Consider the following 24,453-nt stretch of genomic DNA (forward strand, 5'->3'; position numbering starts at 1 on the left):
GCATATACTCTACCAGCTGAGCTACAGGCCCAGCCTCAGCCCCACAGGTTAAACTTCACAAAGAATTCGCACAGCATTCTCCCAACAATAGGGAGCTTGCCCCCAGAGGCAGTACTAAGTCCCTAGCACTGAAACCAACTCCAGGGGTAACTTCATTTTTTTCTTTTTTCACTCTCTAATTTGAGATGCCTCAAAATGAAGTTTGATTCAAGAATGAATAAATGAAGAATAAAAGTAAACTCAGACTGAAGTGTGAAAGGAGCCTAGAATCAAGGCTATGTGGGAGAGGTCACAGATGACCTTTTGGGAGCCCCCGATCCTGATAGGACGGTCCCCTGGTACTCTGTGTAGCTCCACTGTTCACTCTGCTGTGGTTGTGCCTAGGGGACTCTGTGTGGTCCAGCCAGGGTCCCACCTACCAGACCATGTCCCTGCATTAGCAAGTTCCACAGCTGTCACAGATGAATAATGGTGGCATAGACCAGAGCTCAGACTCGACCTTTGAAGAGAGACTAATTTATTAGGACATCGTTCAGGGATTTACATGCTCTGGTTCTGTTTGTTCCTTTAGAGCTCGCTCGGCCATAAATGTCACAGTGCGATGTCTTCCGTATTTTATTGGACCGGCCTCCTCCCCTGAGCCAAATGTGTTTTGTTTCAGATAACCAGGGCTTGACTGTAGGAATCCTGGTAAGCATCCTGTGTCTGCTCGCCGCTGGATTTGTGATGTATCTCAAAAGGAAGACCCTGATGCGGCTGCTGTTCACACATAAGAAAACCACCATAGAAAAGCTGAGGTATGTCATCTCCTCAAGGAATGACGGCTGAAAGAATGTCCAACCAACTGCTTCTCGCTGCAGTCACCCTCAGCAAGGGAGGGAGGCAGATTTTCTGGATAGTAACACTGGGTCTCTGGGTCTGTTTGTTTTTGCTTTTGTAAATGTCTGCCAGGCCAGCTGTCTCTCTGACTCCCCCTTCAAACTACGTGCCATCCATTACGTAAATAAGCAGTGTGTTGGTGAATTCCACAGACGGGTCTTCTCTCATCTTTGCGTTAGTATTTTTTTTACAAGGCCTGCGGACACTGGAATGTGTTCCTCAGATGGCAGAACTTCAGGCCCAAATGTGCTTGGAGACACTACTGCTGAAATGCCAGCATCATGCAAAACATCCCCTATGTGCCCAAAGCTAAGTTTCTATGGTTTTTAGTTAAATAATTTGACAGAACAGTGGCTGGAGAGTGGAGGTCAGTATTCATTTTTTCAACTCATAGGCATGTTAGATCATTTTCCCCCTGCATGCTTGTCCATGAAGTTTAAAAAAAAAAAAGAGTGACAGTCTAAGAATCAGGAAGAGGGTCTGAGGAGCTGTAGCAAGGAGGACAAGCCCTTGCTTAGCAAGTGTTGGGTTGCCTTGCAGGTGTGTGCACCCTTCCCGGACACCCAGTGGGTCTCACCTTGGCCAGGCTCACCCCACTCTCGGAAAAGGCCTGCTGATGAGCCGGCCACCACATTCCAACACCCCCAAGGTAGGTCATACAAGGACTTAGTGTGCTGTAAAGGTATGAGTTTTACAGAACAAGATTGCGTGGGGAAACGGGGCTCCATCATGCCTGTGAAATGGTTAGTCAGCACCTTTGGTTCAACCATACCCCACTGCCACTACAATGTTCAGAGCCCAGAGGTGGGCCCCAGAGTAACCCCTTGTGGCCCCTAAAAGATTCTGATAAGACAATCAATGTCCCCACATAGTGGAGTATGTGGATATTACAAACCATAATCAATCCTCTGTAGTGACCTAGACCTGCCGTTTCTCAGTAGCCACACTAGGAACACAGCCAGATCAGACTCCTGTTTCAGGGCCACCAGCTATGTCTAGGTGAGCTTTCTGGCCTGTGTCTAAGTTCTGCTGAGCCTCAGCTTTGCCCAAAACTGTAGAATCCATGCCCAGTCCATTCTTTTAAAAAGTTTTATCCTTATGCTCAAGTATCCAGTGGTTCCCCCATGTCTCAGTGTTTCGCTTGCCCACAAGAATTCTTAAATATTGAATTCCATTGTGGTTTGAATGTGAGTTCAACACTGGCCCATGTGTTGCCCGCTTGATCTCTGGGTGGTGGTGCCATTTGGTGAGATGGGAGAAACTTCGGGAAGTCGAACCCTCCTGGAAGGAAGTCGATCCCAAGGCAATAAGAGGGGATTTGACGGCTGTGCTGGTCCTCTGTCACTCCCTCTCCCTGTTTCCTGTCCATCAGATGGTTCTGCACACACTTCTATTGTGCTGGTCTACCGAAGGAAGCAGGGCCAGGCAGCCACGGGCTGAGCCTCTGAAGCTGTGAGCCTTACGAAACCTGCCTCCAGGCTGCTCACACCGGGCACTCGGTCACAGCAATACCATGTCTGACTGGTGTAAACTCGGACAAATGATAACAGAGAGCAAGATAGATGCCGAGAAATGAGGAATTACTGAAAAGAATATTATCACCAATTCAGCAGGCAATGCGCTGTTAATATCTCTTTTGGTCTAAAATGTAGAGGTTGGGCCTCTAAAAGGGAAGCCATCACTCCCAGTAAATGCGCCTCCCTTCATCCCCAAACCTGGAACCACCATCTAGAAAGGTGTGTTTTAAGGGGGCCAAGAGCAAGAGCTAAAAACTGGAGATGACCCAAAGGTCTACCAACAGGTGAGAGGATTAACAGTGGCATATTACACGGTGGTTGCTACTCAGCAAGAAGGCAGAGTCAGCCACCGACTCACAAATCATCAGGGGCAAAGCTCAGAGCAGCCATTCCAAGCCAGAGAAGCCAGTCAGAAAAGGAGCGCATGATCTGTGGTGCCACTTACATACAACTTTAAAACCTGAAAACTCATTTAGAATGACACAAAGAGGATGCCAAGGTCTAGAGGGAATGAGGGGAGGGGAGGCAGAAGTGACAAGGAAGCTCTGCTGGTGACAGACACATTGTCGGGGTTACCACACAACCTCCGTGGGTATGGGCATCAGGCAAGTCAGGCACAGTGGCACACGCCTGTAATCCCCGTACATGAAAAGCATGTTCGGATCAAATCACAAAAACACAGACGCAAAACAAAGAATTGGGTAAAGAAAAAGTGCTGTTGTGCACATTAAATGCATGCAGTTGATTGGGTACTAATCCTACACCAATAAAGTTATTTACAAAGAGAAAGAGTGTGAAGTACCAGGTCAAACTGCACCTGCTCTGGTCCTCCTTCAAAGCGCAAGGGAAGTTTGTTCAGAGATGAGCACCTTGCTGCTGGAGCCAGTAGTCAGTTCTCACATTGCCCTGAGCCTTGTGCACACTGAGCTCTCGCCATCTTCACAACGTCCTTGTGATCAAGTCTGTGTCTTCATACTTGGGACTTCAAGTCCCTTTCGTCTATTTGTTACTTAAGACAGCTTAAAGACTGATTGATCGAGGTGGAATCTTCTAGCAAACACTAGTTTCAAACTCCCAATCCTCCTGCCTCAGCCTTCCAAGTGCTACTGTCACCTGTTTGGTTTTTAATGTTTGTTCTGTTAATCTATATAAAAACACATCTTGCCTGGCGGTGGTGGTCCACGCCTTTAACCCCAGCACTCGGGAGGCAGAGGCAGGCGGATCTCTGTGAGTTTGTTTGAGGCCAGCCTGGGCTACAGATTGAGTTCCAGGAAAGAGAAACCCTGTCTCAAAAAAAAAACAGACAGACAGACAGACCCCCCCCCAAAAAAAATCCACCCACATTTCTATTGTAGATTTAGGGGTGCTTCCTTTAAAATTTTGAGGTGTAAATAAGTAAATACAGTCCTCTGTATGGACACCCTGGACTTTGCCTTCCCACTGGTCACAGACTAAGAGTTCTTTCCTCAGGAAGCGAACCCCATCAGGGCTGACTCTCTGCTCTGACCATGCAGGACAGACGGACGTTGCAGTGCCAGAACATCAACATCAGCAGGCCCCTCAACACTCGAGCCATCCCTCAGCCTCAGTCACCTCAGAGAGTGCTCCCACCTCTCTACCAGGCCCCACGTGTACCCAGTGGCCCTGCCAGGCCCCTGCCTGCCAATCCAGCACTCAGGCAGGCCCAGGTATGCTTCCCATGCTGACTGGGTGGGATGTGGTTCAAATCCAGGCTCTGCTACTTGCTAACGTGTAAACTTGGGCAAATGGTTTAACATAGTGACTGCATGACATGGAATTCAGTTAATCATATGGTTAATGGAGATAACTCACATACAGTGCTGTAGCCATAAGTTTTCTCCAGTCCCAACTAGCCCCGCAGTCCTGTGGCCACTTATAAAATAATCACTCAGAAGCTTATATTAATTACCAATTGTATGGCCCATGGCAGGCTTTTTGCTAGCTAGCTCTTATAACTTAACCCATTTCTATTCATCTATAAGTTGCCACCTGGTCGTGGTATTGCCGGTCTGCTGGCATCTTGCTGCTCCTGTGGCAGTGGCTTGCATCTCTCTAGACCCTGCCTTTCTCTTTCCTGTCCTTCTCCTTGGATTTCCCACCTGCCTCTAAGCTGCCTTGCCATAGGCCAAAACAGTTTATTAATTAACCAACGGGAACAACATATATTCACAGCATACAGAAAGACATCCCCCAGCACAGTGCCTAAGGTAATTTTTAAAATATTCAGAATTGTTTCCATGCCCGCATAATTTATCATCTAAGCCAGGACTTAAAACTTTTTCTACTGTAAGTGCTTTTTACTTGCGGAATTTTTGTAGGACTCTGGGTATATAGGTAAGGAATGATAGGAAAGTATTGAAAGTCTGTATTTCCTGTAATTAAGCCTTTGTTTCTAGGGGAGCAGAAAACTTTCTATTGTACAGTGGAAGCATGACAATTCCTATAAGTCTTGAATCTGAGATGAGGCATCCTTGGCAGTGTTTGTCAGTGGTACATAATATGATAGTTTGCACTGTATGTTCAGAACCAAGGCTACAGTGAAGTCATGGGATGCGACATGGGGGAGCGCTGCCAGACCACCACAGATTCAGTACACGTTTGGCTTTGAATTGGCTTTTGGTTGCTGTATGTTGAGTTAATGACTCACAGCTGAAGAGCTGGGATTTCAACCATAATATTTTGAGAATGGTAATGGGTACTGTTGACAACCTGCATAATGAAACAGAATCATTTTTAAATGCTATTGTTTTATTTTCCTATGGTATTGTTTTTATATATTTATAATCACATCTTTAACATAATTGAGGGTATTCTCTATGCACATAGCTATACAGCCTGTGTTTCTGCTTTAAAGTTGTTTGTATATACCTTGGCATTACAGAGCCTGTAAAGTGTTCTCTTTAGCAGCAGCATGCTGCTTGGATGTGGAATAGTTTGTGAAGTACCTGTAAGTTAGTGGGTATGTTTGATAGCTGTGGGTTTTGCTTTATAAACAGTTCTTATCTGGAAGACCTACGTGGAGTTGCCTTAATATTTTCCACCAATATTTGCACCCAACATGGGGCAAACTCCAGAGGCCTGGGTGGCTTCCACCCTCAGTCTCCTCTGTGGCTGCTGTGGCATGCTTTCCACACTTCTCTGCCAACATCATGCCAGTAGGATTTGCTGAAGGCAACTCCACATAGTTAAAAGGGAGGTTTATTTGGAGGTTCTACTTACAAGTAAAGGGATAGGTTACAGGGTCCAGGAGAGGTAAAGTGCAGTCCAGCAGTGTTCTCTGGAGAACTCTGCTTGGTCTACCATCCAATATCCAGGATTACCAGGAACCAAGAGAGCTGGCACATCCGGATCTCAGGTCTTAAGGACTCCCGTCTTGGCCCCATCTCAGGGGCAGGCCATAGGTAGGTGTGATAGTTACCGGAAACCTCATTGGAGAGAGTGCTTCCAGGTCAAAGCTGGAACAGCTACCCATTACACCTCTGCATTTTGAAATTTGGGGCTGGGTGTTATATGGGATTTCCTTGGGTTTTTGTTGGAGGCTCAGCAACACTGACCTCTTTCAATCAGCAATAATGAAAGCATGATTACAAGTGTTATTGTTATCTCCTGAGGGTCAAAATTTGCTTTGAGAAAAAGCACTCTCTGAAAATCAATCTGTCTTTGTACTACTATTTTATTGCTTCAGGAGAAATGCAGAATTCCCAGCTTTTAGATCTCATTGACCTCATTTTTAAATAACAGATGATTTAAAATCATGGCCTTTGAAGTTAGAAAAATGCCTCAGAGGTTAAGAACACTTACTGCTTTTGCAGAGGACCTGGGTTCAATTTCCAGAACCCACATGACTTCTGCAGGCTTCATGTGATGTGCACACACTTGGACACATGTATGCATGTAAAAATATTTTAAGCGGTCTTTATGGGCATCAAGAGCCACTTCAGATGGAATTTTTGCTTTCAGCAAAACAGACTTTTAAAATCAATGAGGAGCTGATTATATGTGCTCCAATATTGATCCTTCCAGCTCTTCTCCCTTCCTGATGTTCTACATCCCATCATTTCCTTTCTGCCTGAAAGACTTCAGTTCACTGTTCTTTTAAGCAAGCCTATTGTTGGCATATTATCTTACCATCCCTTTATCTAAGGATGTCTTTTTTATTCATGAAGGATATTTTTGCTGGGTATAGAAGTTTAGGTTGACTTTGCAGGGGGTGGGGGGGGGTCCTCCCATTTCATCTGGACTCTGCAGTGATGAGAAATCCACCAAGAGCTGGGCAGGGGTGGCACACACCTTTAATCCCAGCACTCGGGAGGTAGAGGCAGGCAGATCTCTGTGAGTTCAAGGCCAGCCTGGTCTACAGAGTGAGTTCTAGGACAGGCTCCTAAGCTACACAAAGAAACCCTGTCTCGAAAAAAAAACAAAAAAAAAAAAAAACAAAAAAACAAAAAAAGAAATCCACCAAGAGTTCTTTCCACAGTCTTTGTTCCAAGAAAGTGTCACTGATCTTTTTTTTTTTTTTGAGGAGGAGAGTCTTGAGTTGAGCTGGACTAAAATCATATATGGTCAAAAAAAATTGTTTTTCTGGACATCATTCTTCCCAGGCTTATCACCACAAGGGGAGGCTTTCTTGAGTTTATTTTTATTTCTTTGGAGCCATTTAGTTATTTCCAGATAGTATAGACTTACATATTTTCTTGTTGTTCCTTTTATACATCCTGGCTGGGGCTCTAGTGTGCACCCATGTGCACACAGAAGGGCCCACCACTGGGTGGTTCCTTGAGTCCAGAGTTCTCCAGGTAGTCTTTTTCTCTAATTTTCAATTTCTGTCAATTGCTTGATGATCTTTTTGTTGCAAGCACCAAAATGAATAAGGTAAGCTATGTTTATTCCATCTTGTCACAACCTAACTTCCTTTTTCTTTTATTGCCGATAACACTCAAACTAGTTCATATCTAGGAGCTCTTTGGCGGCAGGGGGAGCTTTCAGCTCATTTCTCTTCTGAAAACTCGTATCCTGGCCAGTTTCAAGCTATCAACATGTTACTGCACAAGGAGTCCAGAACTGGCCATCATGAGCTCATATCCATAAGCTCCAGGGCACTGCCTTAGCAGTGCGCTCCGTGAATTATCAGGTGCTGTCCATAGCTCCTTTTTTACTTCACTGTTGAGTCTTCTTTGCTGATGTAAATAGGTTTTTTTTTTCAAAGGAATTTCCATCCTTTATTATAATTCTATCTTGACTTCTGGCATATCAGGAACTCTGGTTTTGAATATCGAATCAATGTAGCTTTCCTTTTGTGAATCTCTCATTCCTTGCATGCTCACAACACTCTTTTCACACTCACTACCAGTTAAGATCCTTAGATGTGTCTTCAGTTGGTTTTGTGGACTGCTGACAGTTCTCTCTTCCATTCATTTTTTCTGGCCTGCCTTGGTTTATCTTGCTGTGGGGCAACAGGCACATCCCAAATGTATCTGGGCTGTGGACTTGAGAATCTGACAGGAGCTGTGAACTCCAGGATATGCACCAATGCTCAGTGCCTTGCACACATACCTCGGGTACTCCCCGAGCCTGTAAACATCCACCCCGTGGATTCCCTCATGTTGAGGCTTCTTAGTCGTTTTCAGCAATGCCACCTCTGTACAGTGCCAAACTGGGACTGATAGGACATGTGATCCAGGGGGAGTTGTGCACAGTCATTTATGCCCACAGAAGTGGCTCCTCCAAAGCAGCCACCCCAAAAGCCACTTCTCTGTGAACCTAAGGAAGTCATCTCATTTAGCCACAAGTCACTGAAAACTCCACATTCTCACTCTGAACTGTGTCTGTCTGGAGCCTTTCGGAGACATGTGGCACAAATAACTGCATGATTTCCCTCTCGTCACACATAGGGACCTGGAATCCATTCCGTGCAGGTGTGGGCAGTATCTAGAGGTGACTCTCGCTTGGCAGCAAGAATTGGATCCACTGACACTTTACAGTTCCCTGGGTATCATCCCGTACGACATGACACAGATGTGCCTGCATGGCTAACCCTGTAGTGCTTGTCCAAATTTATCACAGATACACTCCAGGAGTTGGGTACCATCATGAGAGTTACATTGGTTAACCTTACATTTGATGGGTAAGCGTTGTCTTTCTAGAAAACATCTCATCCTCCATAAACTCAACTCATTCTCTTGTCCACAAATGTGCCTCTTGGAATGTGGGCTTCTCATCCTATGCTCAGTCCTTGAATTGTACCTTCTTATACATGCTGTGTGCACACATGTGGCAATCAGAACAGCCTTCAAGGACTACTTGTCTTTCCACCTTGCTGAGGCATGTGGTTTTGACAGTAGGGTGAGTCTCTTTCCGTAGGTGTGCTATGGTTACTTATGTGCACTAACTCCTCAGGATTTTTTACGTGAGTCCTGGGAATTCAAACTTAGGTCCTTATTCTTGAGTGGCCATCACTTTACCTACTGAGTCATGTCCATAGCCTTACAGTGTGCCCAGTGTTACTTCTGGAGGAAAGAGACCAGAGACAAGGCCCATGACAGGGAGAATCCCTGGTCTCCCAAGACACCCCAGCTGAAACCCATTGTTCAGACAAGTCTCATTTATTGGGTTAATTGCATCACTTACAGTTTAAATAAAAACATACTCCATGTCCTAGGAGAAAAATACATTTCTCAGCTCACAGAAAATTGTGTCTCAAGAAGACAGGGCTAAGTCATGGCAGATCTACAGTTTTCTACTGTTAGACTTGATGGGATTGAGTCCTCCAAGGATCTGAGTGTTCTCTTCATCAGTGGCCGTTCTCCTAATAAGCTGAACCTCACCTGGGTGCCATTGGCCCAGTCCTTACCTAAATTTGCTTTGCTAAACATCTGTCCCATAGAATGATGCCTGCTGATATGTGGGCACACTTGATTTAAGGATCCATTTTGCTTTACTTCCTAGCATTTTCCAGGAAATTAGGTTATTTAAAGTCTTCTCAGCGAATCACAGAAGTGAACTAAGGGCTGAGAGTATGCCCCCAGGTGCGTTAGAGAAGCAGAGACTTTTAAAAATTGAACCCATCATTTGTGGAAGATTTATTTTTACTGCATCATGCTCCTTTCTTGAAAATGCTGCCATGTCCAAGAGAATTATCAGTCATGGTTTATGCACAATGTACTCACACTGCAGAAATTTCAGCCAAGCAGGATTCACTTCCGTTGTTCTATTTACCGCCAAATTTTGTGTGTGTGTGTGTGTGTGTGTGTGTGTGTGTGTGTGTGTATACTCAAGTGTGCATGTTGTTCTGGTACAAGGAGTCTGTGGTTGTGCTTTGAATGGTTATAAAATCATTCAAACACACACTTACTGAGCACTAAGTACATGGCAGGTGTTTCTGTCCCCTGGAAGGTGAGAGGGGCTGCTACCTTAAACTCCAGTTTTGGAGGAGCACAGTTAAGGCTGCATATTCCATGAACAAGGAAGTAAAGGTAGTGTCTTAGGGTTTCTATTGCTGTGAAGAGACATCAGGACCATGGCAACTCGTATAAAGAAAAAACATTTAATTGGGGTGGCTTACATATTCAGAGGCTTAGTCCATCATCATGGTGGGACATGGTGCTGGAGAAGGAGCTGAGAGTGAGTCCTACTTCTTCACTCACAGGCAACAGGAAGTGGTCTGAGTGTCACATGGAGTGAACAAGCAAAGGAGACCTCAAAGCCCACACCCACAAGAACACACTTCCGACAAGACCACACCTCCTAATAATGCCATTGCCTATGAGCGGATGGGGTCAATTACATTTAAACTACCACAGAGGAAAGTCAAGGGCTCAAACCCACCTGCTTCACCTGCAGCATTGAGATGCACTCCGCTGTTAGTATAGTGTGCATTTTTGTCTTGACAGTTCTTAACCTGATGCCTCTCTTTACAGAGCACCAGAGCTCTGCTGCAGAGAGGTTGGGAAGAGAATATCATCCCATTAAGCCAGGGCATCTGGTTTCCACCCAAAGGTCCCAACTTGATTTCTGGGTTACTCTGTAGACAGGAATCCAGACTCAGGTTTTCTTAAGGAGCCAGGTGCCTCCGGCTTCATTCAGTTTCCTCCTTCCTTCTCCTGGCACTGTGCTTTAATTCAATAATATCTTACTAGTACAGCTATCCAGTTTTTTGGGGTTTTTTTTTTTAGGGAAATTTGGAAGTATTCATTTTATCTAATCATTGGAGAAAGGGAGGCCACAGTGGCCCTGCCTGCCATGTTTCTGGCTAAGGAAGACCCACTAGTATGTCAGCTTTGGTCAGTTCCATGATGCCTACATCACTGTGGTGGTAATAGTTACAATCTTGGCTATGGTCATAATTTCCACAATACTTTTAGCCAGAGACAGACTCACTCATTACAGTGAAATGTGTTACTGTCACACTAGGACCTTGGTGGTAATTCTGGCATTCTGTGGTGACAGGCTCCAGTCTTCCTGCACAGAACCCTCAGAGAGCAGGACATATTTACTATTGTAGATTATGTGCAAGCTGGTAACAGGATGATGGTCAAGGCAATGGGGTTACATTTTGATTTTGGCATGTTTGCTTTCAAAGTTGAGAGAGAGGAGGGGAGGGAGGGAGAGGACGTCACAATGCATTGTTATTGCTAGAACACAGGTGAGAAGTAGAGGTCCAGGATCCCACGTGACGGGCAGAGTGGTACTTTTCTCCAGGGCCTAAAGGAAAAGGAATGTTTGAATTTTGTTGAAAATATAAACTGAAGAAAAATGTACCCGTATTGCACCCCCTGGAGCTCTTTCTTAGCTCCTACAGAGGGAGCTGCATTTTACAAAGGCCTGACACCTCATATTCAACCATCTAGACTAGACCATGTTTTGACCATGGCAAAGGGGGAGAGATGCGTCCTTTGCTATCCCCAGGGCTCAAGAACTTTCGGCATCATGGCTGTTTGGAGTTTTATCACAGGGATGAACACACCATTTGCCCTCAAAGCTGAGAGCCATCTGAGAGAATGTGATGAATAACGAGACTGTGAGCACAAATTGAGACTATCTCAGGCAAGCCATAATTATCTTCTGAGTTTCCATGATAAACCCAAATGTGCTAACACAGACTGTAACATACACATCGCCTTTTCTTCCACAAACCAATAAAACCTTGCTGTTATCTTTCTTGCAGATACTGGAAACTTAGTCATATTTAGCAGCAAAATTAGTATTGCTTTGTAAGGAATGATTCCATAACCTGAGCCTCCTCATGTTGAGTGTGTGCTTTCATTTTTATATTACACACGGACATTGTGCTCGTAGTTTTCTGTTCTGTGTTAAGAAATGGAGCTTGATTTGCGTGTGGCCTCATTACCCAGGACTTTTTGCTAGGGTGAAATCGCTGTCAATCAGAGCTGTCAAACGGCAGCAGCTCTTATCCATGGGTGAATGCATGCCAGGCCCTGGGCTAAGAGCTTTACTGTATCAGTCCTCGGACCAACCCTGAGGGAGGGCTGGTATCTCTGCACATGCCCAAAGCTCAGGGCCTGAGTGTGCACAGCCGGTGTGGTCCTTACACCTACCCAGGGTGTGTTTGTATTCCAGAGCCTTCTCGTGTTTCCTCTGATGAAATCTGATAGAGACGTGTCACCTGTATGTCTGGCCCCTGTTCAGAGGCTCTCTCCGAACCCAGTCTGTCTAATGTTCATTCTTGGCACATCTCCCACACAGCTGTGCTTTACTGACTTCTGTAGTAGCCCCATCATTTTGCAGGGAGCTGTTGGACGGGGAATCTGGTGTTGCATCCTCTCAGCTGTAGTCTGTGGCTCAGGAGATGCGGCTTTAGTACAAGCACTGTGAAAACATCACAAGCACTGGAAGTAATGCTTGGGTCCTGCTGGACCCATGGTCTACCAAGTCCTGAGACAGTGCAGGTTTTGGGTGGGTTTTGCTGTGTAGCCTCCATGGCTGGCACTAGAGGTGTGCCCCACCATGCCTAGTCATGAAAGTGCACCAGCTCCTTTAATTACCAGGGCCTCCTGTAGGAACTGCTAATTCTGTTCCCTGCAATGATGAGGCCAAGAATGGAAAGTGTCATGCTGACCAGACCTATCCTGGGCCTCAGGAGAGTGTGTCCAGTGCCAGAGAGGAAGGTACTCCAGGAGGTGGCTCAAGAGTTCTTGTGTTTCCACTAAGCATTTAAAGCTGCCACGTGAATAACTGCTGGAATCATTATTATCTATGTGCTGGGAACATCTTACATGTTCTTTTATTTAAGCCTCATAACAGGGCTATGAGATAGATTGCTCCATTTTCCAGAGAGGTAGACTTGAGTGAGTCCCAGATCAGTGGCCTTTGGATGTAACTCAATGGAGACTAACCATCAAGTTCTCACTGTGACCCCTTGGCCAGCAGTCCGTCACCCGTAGTATCCTCACCGATCTGAACTGTCTCACAAGTCACTGGATGGCTCCTTTCCACAAGTAGTTGGGCTGCTTTGTACAACATGCTGCACTGTTTCAGATCCTGAATCCTGTGCATCCAGAGTTTAGCCAGTCCTTTGTAAACTGGTGATTGTCTGAAGACATGGGTAGATTTATATCCATCCTTTGGGGTACTGGTAGAGAACCCTACCCTCCACTGTACCCCTTAAGACCTGTGAAGTCAGATGACCCACATTTGAGTGAACCTGTGTGATTCTTTTTAATGGTACAGAAAAGTCCACGTGAAGGCTAAAGACAGGCCTTCCTTTGTATTATAGAAGGATTGTGCATCAGAGATGAAGCCAGGGCTGTGTAGCAATGTGCACTGCCTTCCAGAAGACTGCTGGGTCCCAGGGTCCAGTTCTGGCCACAGAGTTGAGGAGTCACATGTGATCTGTTGTCTGTTGCAGGGCAGCCGCAAGCCCAGCCCTCCTCAGAAGCCTCTGCCTGCTGATCCATTGAGCAGGACATCTCGGCTCACTAGTGCCTTATTGAGGACCCCAGGGCAGCAGGAGTCTGGGCTCCGCCCAGCCCCAAACAGGTGGGTGTCCCCTAATGGTGTAGGGTAGCTGAAGGAACCATACTGGAAGGCAGATATCAGGTGTTAAGCCATGTTTTCTACTTGCCCGCAAGTAGGGAAGGATGGGAGATATGTATAAAAGTAACCAGGACGCAGTTGATGCTAACTATACCTATGCATACCTAAACATCACCCTGGGCTCTCAGCAATGGCTCAGTTATTTGAGAGATCATAGCAAGATGACCCAGGAAAGATGAGCTGCTGCTGAAGGCCCAGCCTGGTCTCCTGCAGGCACTAAGGAAAATGGAGTATCTGTATGAAGGCAGGACCTCCCTCACCAAGACCTTCTCTGCCTACTCCAGGGTCTGAGACACTACTTCAGGTTGGGAGACTATGGAGAAATGAAGCCTAAGCAGCTGCTCACTAGGGTCACCTGGGGGCTTCTCTGCAGCTGCGTGAGTGACCTGTGCAGGCTCTCTCTGGTTGTGGTCATCTCCACCCTCCCCCACAGGTGATGAGGCAGATGGGGAAAGGGAACCCACAGCTGGGCTGAAGCTGGCTCGTGCCTTTGCAACCCAGCCAATATTAAATATTAAAGTATATCAAGTTGCATTTAAAACAAGGGTAATAAATACTCAAAACACTGCTCCCGGATACTTGCTGCTGAGGTTGCTCACATCAGGTATCTCTATGGTGGAACCCATGGCATGCTGTGTGCCCTCCCATCTTCCACCTCTGCTGGTGCCACGGTGTAGCTGGGAACATTGACAACATGGAAATTAGCAAATGCTGCAGCTCATCCTCATCCTCGGTGAAATCATTCCCATGTGGGTTTTTTGTTGTTGTTTTTCCTCAGTTCTTGGGCTAGAACATACTTGGCAAGTGCCACATATCCCCAGCCTCCATCTCCCTCATCGCCCAGGCTGACCTGAGCCTCCTGGTCCTTCACCCTCCTTTGTGATGGGAATGAGCCACCAGGCCTAGCTTGCAGATTGTTAAACTCACAACCCACTCTTCTGACTCACATGCCCTTTAGCAGGCCATGAGCTCTCTAAGCACCAGAGAACCAAAGGTTCTTCTGACTGTTGGCCAGGCTGCATGCTTAGTAACTCCCATCTCTGCAGGGGAAGACACACATCAGATTCATTACGACTCTTGGGAAGAATGTGGGCCTAGGAAAGAAATGGCTGCCTCATAAATCTCAGAGATAATGCTGGTCAAAGGGTCAGAAGAACCGTCTAGTTCACCACTGTGGAAATGCAGAAAAGGTTGCATAGCATTTGAGTAACTTTTTATATTCTACTAGATAAAACTACTACATGGATATAATAGGGCTGACAGAAGCACTCAGAATGCCCCCAAGCAATGCTCTGTCTAACCTCTAACTGATGGCAGCCTGGCTCTCCATCTCTTGAGCTGTGCAATGTGATCAAGTAGCCACTGGGTTATGTTGGAGCTGGTTAAAAATAAAATTGAAATAAACGAAAGTGTAAACATGTGCCAGATTTTGAACACTTAATCCTGCCCCCTGTCGATTCTCCCAGTACTCACATTGGGTGACTCACAACTATTTGTAATTGTTATCATTTCCAACATCCTCCCAGCTGCTTCTAGAGTCCCATGGCCATGCATGCACTGTCAGCATACAGGCAAAATGCCTCGTCACCCCAGGGTCTTACGTCCTACGTAATCTGTGCGCAGCGTGGCCATGTAATCTATGCACATGCATACATGGTGTGGCTATGTAAGCCCCTGTATGCATTCTCGAGGTTATCCTTAAAAGCCGACTCTGCCTGTTCCTTGCCCCCTTCAGCCACATTTCTCCCTCAGGCGGGCCTGCAGCACTTGCCCCTTTCATATCCCCCCCAATAAAACTCTTAAAGTGGATTTTGTTGTATCTTGTGGTCCATTCTCGCACCCAGTAAATGACAGTAACAGCTCCAGGGGGATCAGAAGCACCCACTTCTGGCCTCCACAGGCACCTGCACTTATATGCAGAGACATACAGATAAATAAAAACTAGAAATTACCTGAGTGATTCATGTCCATTTTTCTGCAAATGGTGCTGTTCTAGAATCAACTCATGGATGGGAGGCACAGCTCCAGAGAGGGGAGGTGACCTGTCAAAAATCAGTAGAAGTTCTGCAGTGAGGTCCTTGATATGATCTGCATTCTCTCCCAAAAGCTAGCCTGGTCTCCGATCTCAGGAGGCGGGAGTGGGTGACTCACCAGTGTACGGGAGCAGACTCCTTCCAAGTTTGTGTGTCTATAGCATGGCTTCTGAGAGTGTGACTGAGGTTTTGTTTTCTCTCTCTGGCTTGCTCTTGATTCAGACCTGCTCCTAAGCATCAAGTGCCCAGATCTTCCCACAATGCCTACATCAAGTGACAAGCAAGCCCAGACTGGTCCTCAACAGTGAAGACACAAGTTTGCACTATCGTCAACTCCATCGGAGTGATTTTTTTTTTTTTTGTACCAACTTGTAGAATTTTTAAAGTGTTTCAAACGCCGTTGTTTCCAGAACTTTGAGCTGCTGCCGTCGGTGCTGTGCTGTGGTGCTTTGTGTCCTTGCTCAGGTACTTGTAAGTTATTAATTTATGCAAAGTGTCTATTACTGCGCAGGGCGCCGTAGCAGGCATTTGTTCCATCACGGGGGTTTCTACAGAAGGCTCCTTGTGCTTTTCTTCTTCTGGCGGACTTGAAATACCCTGCTTGATGGGATCCAAGACGAGATGTTTACTTTCTGCTCGAGGCCTTATTGGAAAACAGGTCCCCAGCTCCCCAAGGCTGTGTTATAACACCAGACACGCAGCTCAGGAGACCCCAAGCGGAACCTGGAATGGGCTTTTTGTTTTTATTTTTTTGGAATCCCCATCCTGGGCTGTAGCCAGGGCCTTCAGGAAGGTCTTGGGCTGTGCATACTGACAAGGCTTCAGGCCCTGCACCCTGAGGCTCTCTGACAACTGGTAGTATCTGGTTCTGGCCAGCAGCTTTGGAGAAAACCTGAGATGCAAGCAAGAAGGTTGAGGTGTGGCCACACCGGGATGGAGACCGGAACCCTAGTCCAGGCAGACATTTGACCTTGAGCTGAGCAGCTGTGAACACCTTTGCAGGGCAAAGAAGTCTGTGGTGCTACACGAGGCTTTGCACCCAGAGTCGGAGGAGTTTCTCTCTGGGTGCCCTCTTGCAGAGGGCTGGCATGGGCGTGTTGTTTACACTGGGAACGGTGGTGTTTCTGCAGGAAAGCCACTGGCCAGGCACTGCAGACCCCTGTCTTCTGCCCCCTTTAGAGCTAAGCAAATTACCACATTGTCTTCTTGACTGTAAGACAATGACCCTGTGTTCTGACATATAGAGGAGGCTTTCTATGGGACCATAAACATTTTCAGATGTGAACTGGTAACCAGAGCTAGTCGATCAACCCTGGAGATCAAAATCTCCTCCTTACTGCAAGGCTCAGCTTATTAAAAATTAGGTAGAATCCATATGCTTGCAAAAGTTATAACTACATGGAATGCTATTCTCATTGTACAGCCTATGTCTGCTGTCCTTACTAGTAGTCATTGGACAAAGAACCCAAAGTCACCCATCTGCTCCCTTCAGGGCATCCTGGTCTCTTCAGCATAGTCTCAGTCTTTCCCACACTAGGAACATAGCTGTTAGTGTATCATACGATGACAAAGAAATCAGTTCCCCAATGCTGAAGGCTCGTGAAAGGAAGACCCAGCCAGGAAACCCTTCCATCTTTTACTCTTCTGATGTCTGGAAAGGCACCTTCAGGAGCAGATCTTTAAGATGCCTCAACCTAATGTTATGAAAGATACATTTTAAAAAAATCATGTAAGGCAAAGTGCCAGAGGCCTTCACTGTGTCCTGGCAGAGTGTTGGGATGACCAGCTTTCACAATAGAAGGTAACTGAGGTTCTGTAATGTCTGAGTATTTTAGAATCAGGCTTCTTTGGAAGGGTCATATCAATGGCTGGCTTATACCTTGAAGCAGAAGGGGAAATATAGGCTTAGAATTTGGTTTTCTTTCCAGAGTTCAAAACTGTATTCAGCTTTGGGAAACATGGCCTTCATGATGGTGGATAAATAAATCCACATCACAGATGCATAAAAAAACTCTCATAGCCTGCCTCTTTTCACGGCATGGTGACCATTTTGCTGCCGCCAGAATTGTTTTAACTGATGTGATGTTGGGTAGCTGTATTAAGGCCAGACATACACAACTGGAAAAGTTACAGAGCTGTGTGAGCGTGGTCTTTTGAGACACTCAAAGCTCTAGCTGGGGCATGTGAGCCCATTTTGGGTGGGAGTGAGGGGGAAGCTAGGAACCCATATTTCTTCTGTCATTTCCGTACCTTGGTTTTGGAGGACCAGGGAGAGTTTGGCTTAAAGGCAGTGGGAACTGTGATCTTCTGCCATCTCCCCAGTGGCTGCCAAGGGTGCCAAGGGTGCCAATGGTGCCTTCTCAGCTGAGCTGTGCTGGCTGCTTGCTTTTCCAGAACCAGCATCCATTTCTGAATAAGAATATATTTAATCCTGATATTCCTTACAGGACAGACAGTATTATTAAAGGAATACCTCTAAGATATAGTAGTTATCAAATAAAGCATATTTAGCAACAACCTCAATTTTAACAAAACTTAGGAACCAATAACTAGCATTGAGGTTTTTTGAAAGAGAGTCATTTTTCTCTCCCTTTCTACATCCTTTACATGACAGAGACCAAAGTTAATACTCACGGTTCAATTGCAGCCCATCTTATGTTTAAACACATTATAGACATGATTAGAGTTGGTTAAGTTTTGTGAGACCATCCCCGAGAAGGTTCAGGAGAGTGATCCAGTGCCTAGACATGAAGCATGGCTGGATGTTCTCATTTCCTTCCTGTATCAAGGAATAGTTAGAGGTGATGTGACTCCACTTTCCAGGCAGGTGAACTTCGCAGGCATTCCATATAAAAGCTGGTCACCTACAGTATTCCCAAGTCTGTTTTCCCAGCACGTGAACTCAGATGAAGAGCAACAGTACAGTTTTCCTTTCAAAATATGCATGCCGGGTTTGCATTCTCTGTGAGTGTTCCCAGCTTACACATGTGGAATGACATCACAGAAACCACACAAGCAACAAATTAAACTCCACGGGAAGAAATACTCCCGACTGGTCTCTGAGGAGGCGTTTTTATGCCTTCTTAACTTTATTAGGAATTCTCAGGCTGAAGCTATGGGTCATTGTTCTCCAGCAAATCAATGCAACCCATCAATGCATTCCCTAAGAACTGCCAAACCCTGACTTGTGTTTGAATGTTCTTAGGAGCCTGTGATCCCCATGGTGCTACAAAGAGGCTGGAGCTGGGCCAATGGGAAGGCCTGAGCATCCTCCTGCCTCTCAGCAGATGTTTACTGAGCACTCTGAGCCAGCCCCACCACCCTGACAACCGGGAGGACAATGGCTGGGCAGGAGGGCGCCTGGCCACTTGCAGCTCTCTCCTCTGAGGCTTGCTTCACGTTTTAATTCTCTTAGATCAGGCCCCAGCCCAGGGACACTGTCTACAGATCCTCCCCCACCATTCTCAAATGGCCTCAGTCATACACAAATGACCCAGACTAAGAGACACCAGCAGTCCCAGAAGCTCCCCAGAACCGAAAGCAGGGTGTTTTGAGCAGTGTGGCAAGTAAGTGAGGATACTACAGAGGCCATTTTTTTCTGTCTCTTCCACTCATACTGGAAGCCAGCCCTCCACTCCCAGTTTCGCCACACAGTTCCATCACACCAAGTACACAGGAAAACATAGGCACCAGTTTGCCTTTCTCTCTTGCCAATCACAAATGCCTTATTCTGGCCCGACCCCATGCCAAAGTCTCTCTCATCCGAGAGAGCCAAGCTCTGCTTTCATCACTACTTCATGCCGAAGTGGCAACTGTTACGGGGTGTGGCTACCCTTCAAGGTTCACCTACTAGACAGTATAGTCCAACCTTCTCCAGGGCCACAGTACAGAGCAACCCCCCAGCACACACCAGCCTTGAATCTATCCCACAGCATGTCAACCACAGTAACCTCCCTCCTAATGCCTTGCTCTGATTAGAAGGTGAAGTTGGACATCGAAAATCAAGTTAGCACTGATGGCAAAATGCTGTTGCTGCAACCTGATCTCTTGCTTTTCAACTCTGATGAAGTAATTCTCCCAGATCTGTGAGCCCCATGCTCAGAACCACCGGGCTGTGGGGACCCTTGCAGGAGACATTTGCACAGACATGAATGTACCATTTCCGTGCCTTTTGTGAAGAACAACATACAAGCATACATACACACACATATATACACACATACACACACACACACACACACACACACACACACACACACAAGTAATAGCCCTTTATTATCGAACCACTGCAAGCTTCTCTCATATGAGAGAAACTAGGAACAGAAACACTGCATGTGGACTTGTTGGGATGCTCAATAATGGATGAGATTGCCAGAAGGCCTAAAACTCAAGAGTCGTTTTCAACTGGAAAATGATTTGGGCCTCTGCAAGTTGAGAGCCCCACCACACGCCTACCTTCAAAGAGCATGTTCTGTGATGTCTGTAATTCTCCAAGAAAGTAACATTCTAGTCCTTAATTTAGTACATTTAAATTGAGACAGATTCAGTATCATGTGACTTCTTTTACAAACAAGTCAAATGCTCATTTGCCTTCCTTGGCCTGTATGTTGGTACTTCATACGGCAGTGACCAGAAAACATACACGCACACAAATGTCATGAGACTCCAAGGCAGGACACTTAGAACTAAAAGTCCTCCTATCTGGGCAACTTGGTAGTGATTGGGAAGCCAACCATCTCAATGTTTGTGGCAGCAACCAAGATAGCTCTAACTGGCCACAAGCTGCTTAGCTCCTTTCTGATTAACATTACATCTCAGTCAACCTGCAGAGTCATTCTGCAGGGCTTCATCCATTGATAGTGCTTTGATAAACTCATGTTTTCACATTTGTATGTTACATGCTGTTATTGTTGTACGCATTTCTCATATGGGGGATCTACAAGTAAATACAGCCTACTAGTTCAGTAGAAAATGTCATTGTTAAGAATATTATATCCAATAAACAGTAAACAGATTAACATTGGGTGTCTCATTTGTTATTCAGAAGATTGTTGATACAAAAATAAAGGGATGGTCTTGTGTAGGAAAATGTGTTTTCATGCATTTATAAATGTAAGGGCATCTTGGAGCATTGGACAAGCAGCTGAAGGGAAGTGTGGAAGGGTCAAGGTATTCATGTTGCCAAAGACGAGAGAACATGCCTGTCAAGACAGCACTGGTGAGACAGTGGGGAACCGATACCATTCTGAACAATGGGAATTCATAACTGATCAAAATCAATTTAAAACTTCATATTACTTATAGAAAAGTTCAAAAAGTAAGCAATCATCGGAGTATCAGATTGTCAGCAAAGAAAATCTGTATGTGATTGACATATACTTACACATTTTTAAAATAGCATCCAACTTCATAAAACCGCAGAAAATAAAATATATATATTCAAAATTATAGCAAAAATAAATGAATCTCTGTTATTACTACTTAACCCAAGACAAAGTAAGTAGGTTTTATGACGTCACCAGGTGACTAACAAATCAAATTCACACACACACACAGGCCTTCCAAATGCATAGCATCTGACCTCTGCCCTAGTGCCTCTCAGGATCAAAGAGTCAACAAACAAACAAACAAAAGCCAACAAAACAACTGTGTGCCCGAGCAATGTAGGAATTCTTCAGCCACCTGGAGAACAGCAAATGTAACACTGGAAATAACGTCTATACTATAGGATATTTTTCAAATTCCCAGAATTAGAAGCATTTACCTATTTCCTTGTTAAAATCTACTCCTCTGCCCTGTCTCTGATAATCCAGTTCAGAAGGTCTGAAAGGAACCCACAGAGGTGGCTAACAGGTGGCCCCATTGTGTCTTAGGATCGGGAAGGTTCAGTGAAAGAAAGCCTTATGATACTAGAACAAAGTTTCCCCCAGGGGAAAACTCAGAGGCCTAAATACATAAATTACTAAACTAAAGAGTTGAGACAAAGTGAGCTCGATTTCTATAAAAGGAACAACAAAAAGCCTTGCATAAAAATAATAAATTTGTAAAAATAAAGCATGTAATTTAATGAGTTAGAAAAACAGAACCATGAGTTACTTGGGGGAAAAAATAAGCAGGCTGTAAACCACCTTCTAATCATCAGGCAAATGCATGGCAAATAATGTGGCTTTTGAGCATGCAGACCCAGCTGTCCACCAGAACCCAGGGCGACCATCTCAGGAATGTAGGCATGGTTCAGTAGTAAGGCCAGACAGTTGACAATGTCGCCAAGCTTTATGCTAGCAAGGAAGGATGTGAGATGTATTCCTTCCCCATGGAGGGGCCGGTGAATGTCATCTCCATCAGACCCAGAGAGGATTGTAAGGTGGGTGTCAATGCTGATCACCAATAAAGCAGAAGATAAGCCTTCATACGAAAGATAAAGTGTCATTGCAACGTCTACAGGCAGGATTATATACAGCCCACAGAGCAGTCCTCAGCTGAATGCTCTATGACCTCTGCAGAGAAGGCTGACAGCTGACAGCTGTTCACATCTGCATCAATGTATGGCTGTGCTCTCTGTGGCTTCCCTAGTGTTGAACCTTGGTTACCTTCTCATGGGCCTTCCCTAGCTTAAAAAAAAAAAAGAATAGTCCACACCTGTGAGGGCCTTTATAGCTGCTTTACTAGAAGGCCCTCAGTTTGTCCCAAGAGACATAAAATGCATGTGGTGTCTCTAACTTTGCTCATTTTTGAGCTTGGCCTACCTAAAGCTTCCCACGTTTCTCTCTTTGGACTCCTAACCAACGGTCTTGGTGGTGGTTAGCCCCTCTTTGTCTACAAACTATACAATTTGCCTCAAAAATCTTGTCTGCTCTCTACACTAAATGCAATACACGACTCATTGCTGAAGCTGTCCGGCCACCTGTGGGCTGGGACCTTTGACCGAAGAGGTGAGTGTGTGCAAACGCATGAACTGATGGACCTGTCCTCCCAGCACTGTCCTTCGACTCAGCACTGCGAACAGACAGCACCGTCTTCAGATATGTATTCTGGAACTTTGATGTGAGGCCAAGAGCCTAAGAGAAAACGCCTGGGTGCTTAAGAGGCACCCCGCTGCGGGAGGCGACAGCAGCCAGGATGGCAGTGGTGTGGGATAGATAATAAGAAACACATGAGAAGAAGAAGGCCAGTAGGCCTGGAGCATCCTGAGGACAGCTTGGGGGGGGGGGGCGTGTGCGCGTTTGTGGAGCACCAGGGCATAAATATTTGGTTTCATGTCTAACTGCAAAGGCACAAGGCAAGGAAACATTCCTGTTCTGTAGACGCCCAGTGAGGAGACCACATATGCATGTGCTTAGGTAAAAAGATGTATTTCAATGTGGGAAGAGTTGCCTGTTACATAAAAGTCACTGTGAATCTCCAACTAAATAAATAAACGTCTCGTCCTCAGAGACTCGGCACATCACATGTCTGGCCCAGCAGTCAGGGTTTGCTGTTTTGCTCTGGTCAGTCTCTCAGACGGGTGACATTCCAGTCAGTGGACAGAGGACTTCCTCGGCAGCTTTTTTTTCCTTTCTTCTAATAAGGAGAGTACATTCTAGAAAAACCACAACAAACAGGTAGATGTCCTTGGAGGTTTGGGCAGGTTCTGTGAGTCTGAAAGAACTATAAAAGTCAGCTTTGGTAGGCAGGAGGGAGGTCCTCACCTGTCTGTCAAAAACTCTGGCCATTTCTAGGACACCTTTGCCAAACTGGAAGGAAGCAGAACTTAATTACAGATTGGAGTGTGCGAGTCTCATGCATGTCTTTCTTCTCTAAGGGAGATCTCCCAATAAACATTACCTCATTTTTCACACTTGCATCGGCCCCTTTGTCAAGAAGTAACTGAACTAGCTGTTCGTGATTGTTTAAGACAGCGATCTGGAAACAGAAAAGTATGGTGTGAGGAGCACTCCCCTCCAGCACAAGGCAGGTAGCGGAGGTGGGGGGTGGGGGTCCTCCTCACAAGGCAGCCCTGGGCCAGGCCACTGCCCACTGCACCTCCACTCTGGCCTGCCTCCTGCCGACTGTTCAATGGCAAAGGGAAAAAAAAATGTTTCTTCCCTCTGTCCACACTGAAATGACACAGGACAGCCCAGGGCAGAAAAGCAGAAAATTCATTGTTTAAACAGGTCTACTTTGATCCCACAATGGCCCTGGGAACTAGGATTGAGAGTCCTTAGAAGTACTTGGGGGGAGGGGGATGGACAAAATAATATAGTGGGGCACAGGACAGTGCCTACTCAGAGGCTCAAGTGGACCCTAGGATCCAGAAGTTTGAGGCTGGCATGGGCAATATGATAAGTCCCATTTCAAAAATAATAGTGACCCCCTCCCCCCGCTTGTTAATGGATAAGTAATATTATGCAACCAAACCCAGGGTTTGGTTATAAACAGCTTAATTCTAAGCCATGTTTAGTGGTAATAAAAACTGAGACCCCAGGAGAAGGGCATACCATGAGAGGCGTCTTTCCATCTTTGTCCCTCACATTCACATCAGCCCCAGCCTCGATGAGAAGTGAAGCTACGTTCTGGCTTCCCGTCACAGCAGAGACTCTCATGAGTGGCGTCCATCCTGAACCAGTGTCCACAACATCTACCTATGTTACCAAAGGGACAACTTCCTCAGTCCAACCACTTCTTCCTGTGGCATCGTTGGGCAGACATACAGAGGGTGTGTGCACTTCCCCAGGCTCCCTGATTTTCTAGACCTGGGGTGAGCCAGCTGAATTCATGTCTGTGTTCAGGGAGGGGACATACTGAATCTCATAGGGGGTCCCCCTCTGCTGAGACAGCTCAAGGACCCCCTACTGGAATACTCATCTTCACTGTTAAAATGGAAACAAGACAGGCTAGGAAGGGACCCAACTATACCTCATACTGGGCCCATCTGCTTGCCTTAGCTGTAGTTTTTAATTATTTTAAAATTT

At 45.8% G+C, this 24,453-nt stretch overlaps 2 protein-coding genes across 3 annotated transcripts in view; one reads left to right on the top strand and one right to left on the bottom strand.

Moving 5' to 3' along the window:
• Window positions 1–19,728, top strand: part of Adam12 (ADAM metallopeptidase domain 12) — a 320,201-nt gene extending 300,473 nt beyond the window's left edge. Inside the window, exons 19-23 of the mRNA XM_059265103.1 lie at window positions 662–797; window positions 1,420–1,528; window positions 3,911–4,084; window positions 13,282–13,412; window positions 15,725–19,728. Of these exons, the coding sequence (XP_059121086.1) occupies window positions 662–797; window positions 1,420–1,528; window positions 3,911–4,084; window positions 13,282–13,412; window positions 15,725–15,779 (605 nt within the window). The 3' untranslated portion in view covers window positions 15,780–19,728. The remainder of the gene's footprint in view (window positions 1–661; window positions 798–1,419; window positions 1,529–3,910; window positions 4,085–13,281; window positions 13,413–15,724) is intronic.
• A 3,110-nt stretch (window positions 19,729–22,838) lies between these two features.
• The window catches only part of Fank1 (fibronectin type III and ankyrin repeat domains 1), a 102,046-nt gene continuing 100,431 nt past the window's right edge, over window positions 22,839–24,453 (bottom strand). For both annotated transcript variants that reach the window (XM_059265120.1, XM_059265110.1), the window contains exons 8-11: window positions 23,980–24,123; window positions 23,327–23,404; window positions 23,191–23,235; window positions 22,839–23,081 (exon numbers count right to left, since the gene is read on the bottom strand). In XM_059265120.1, coding sequence (XP_059121103.1) covers window positions 23,019–23,081; window positions 23,191–23,235; window positions 23,327–23,404; window positions 23,980–24,123 — 330 coding nt within the window. In that variant the 3' untranslated portion in view covers window positions 22,839–23,018. The remainder of the gene's footprint in view (window positions 23,082–23,190; window positions 23,236–23,326; window positions 23,405–23,979; window positions 24,124–24,453) is intronic.

This window comes from Peromyscus eremicus, chromosome 1 (assembly GCF_949786415.1).
Source record: "Peromyscus eremicus chromosome 1, PerEre_H2_v1, whole genome shotgun sequence".
Taxonomy (NCBI): Eukaryota; Metazoa; Chordata; class Mammalia; order Rodentia; family Cricetidae; genus Peromyscus; species Peromyscus eremicus.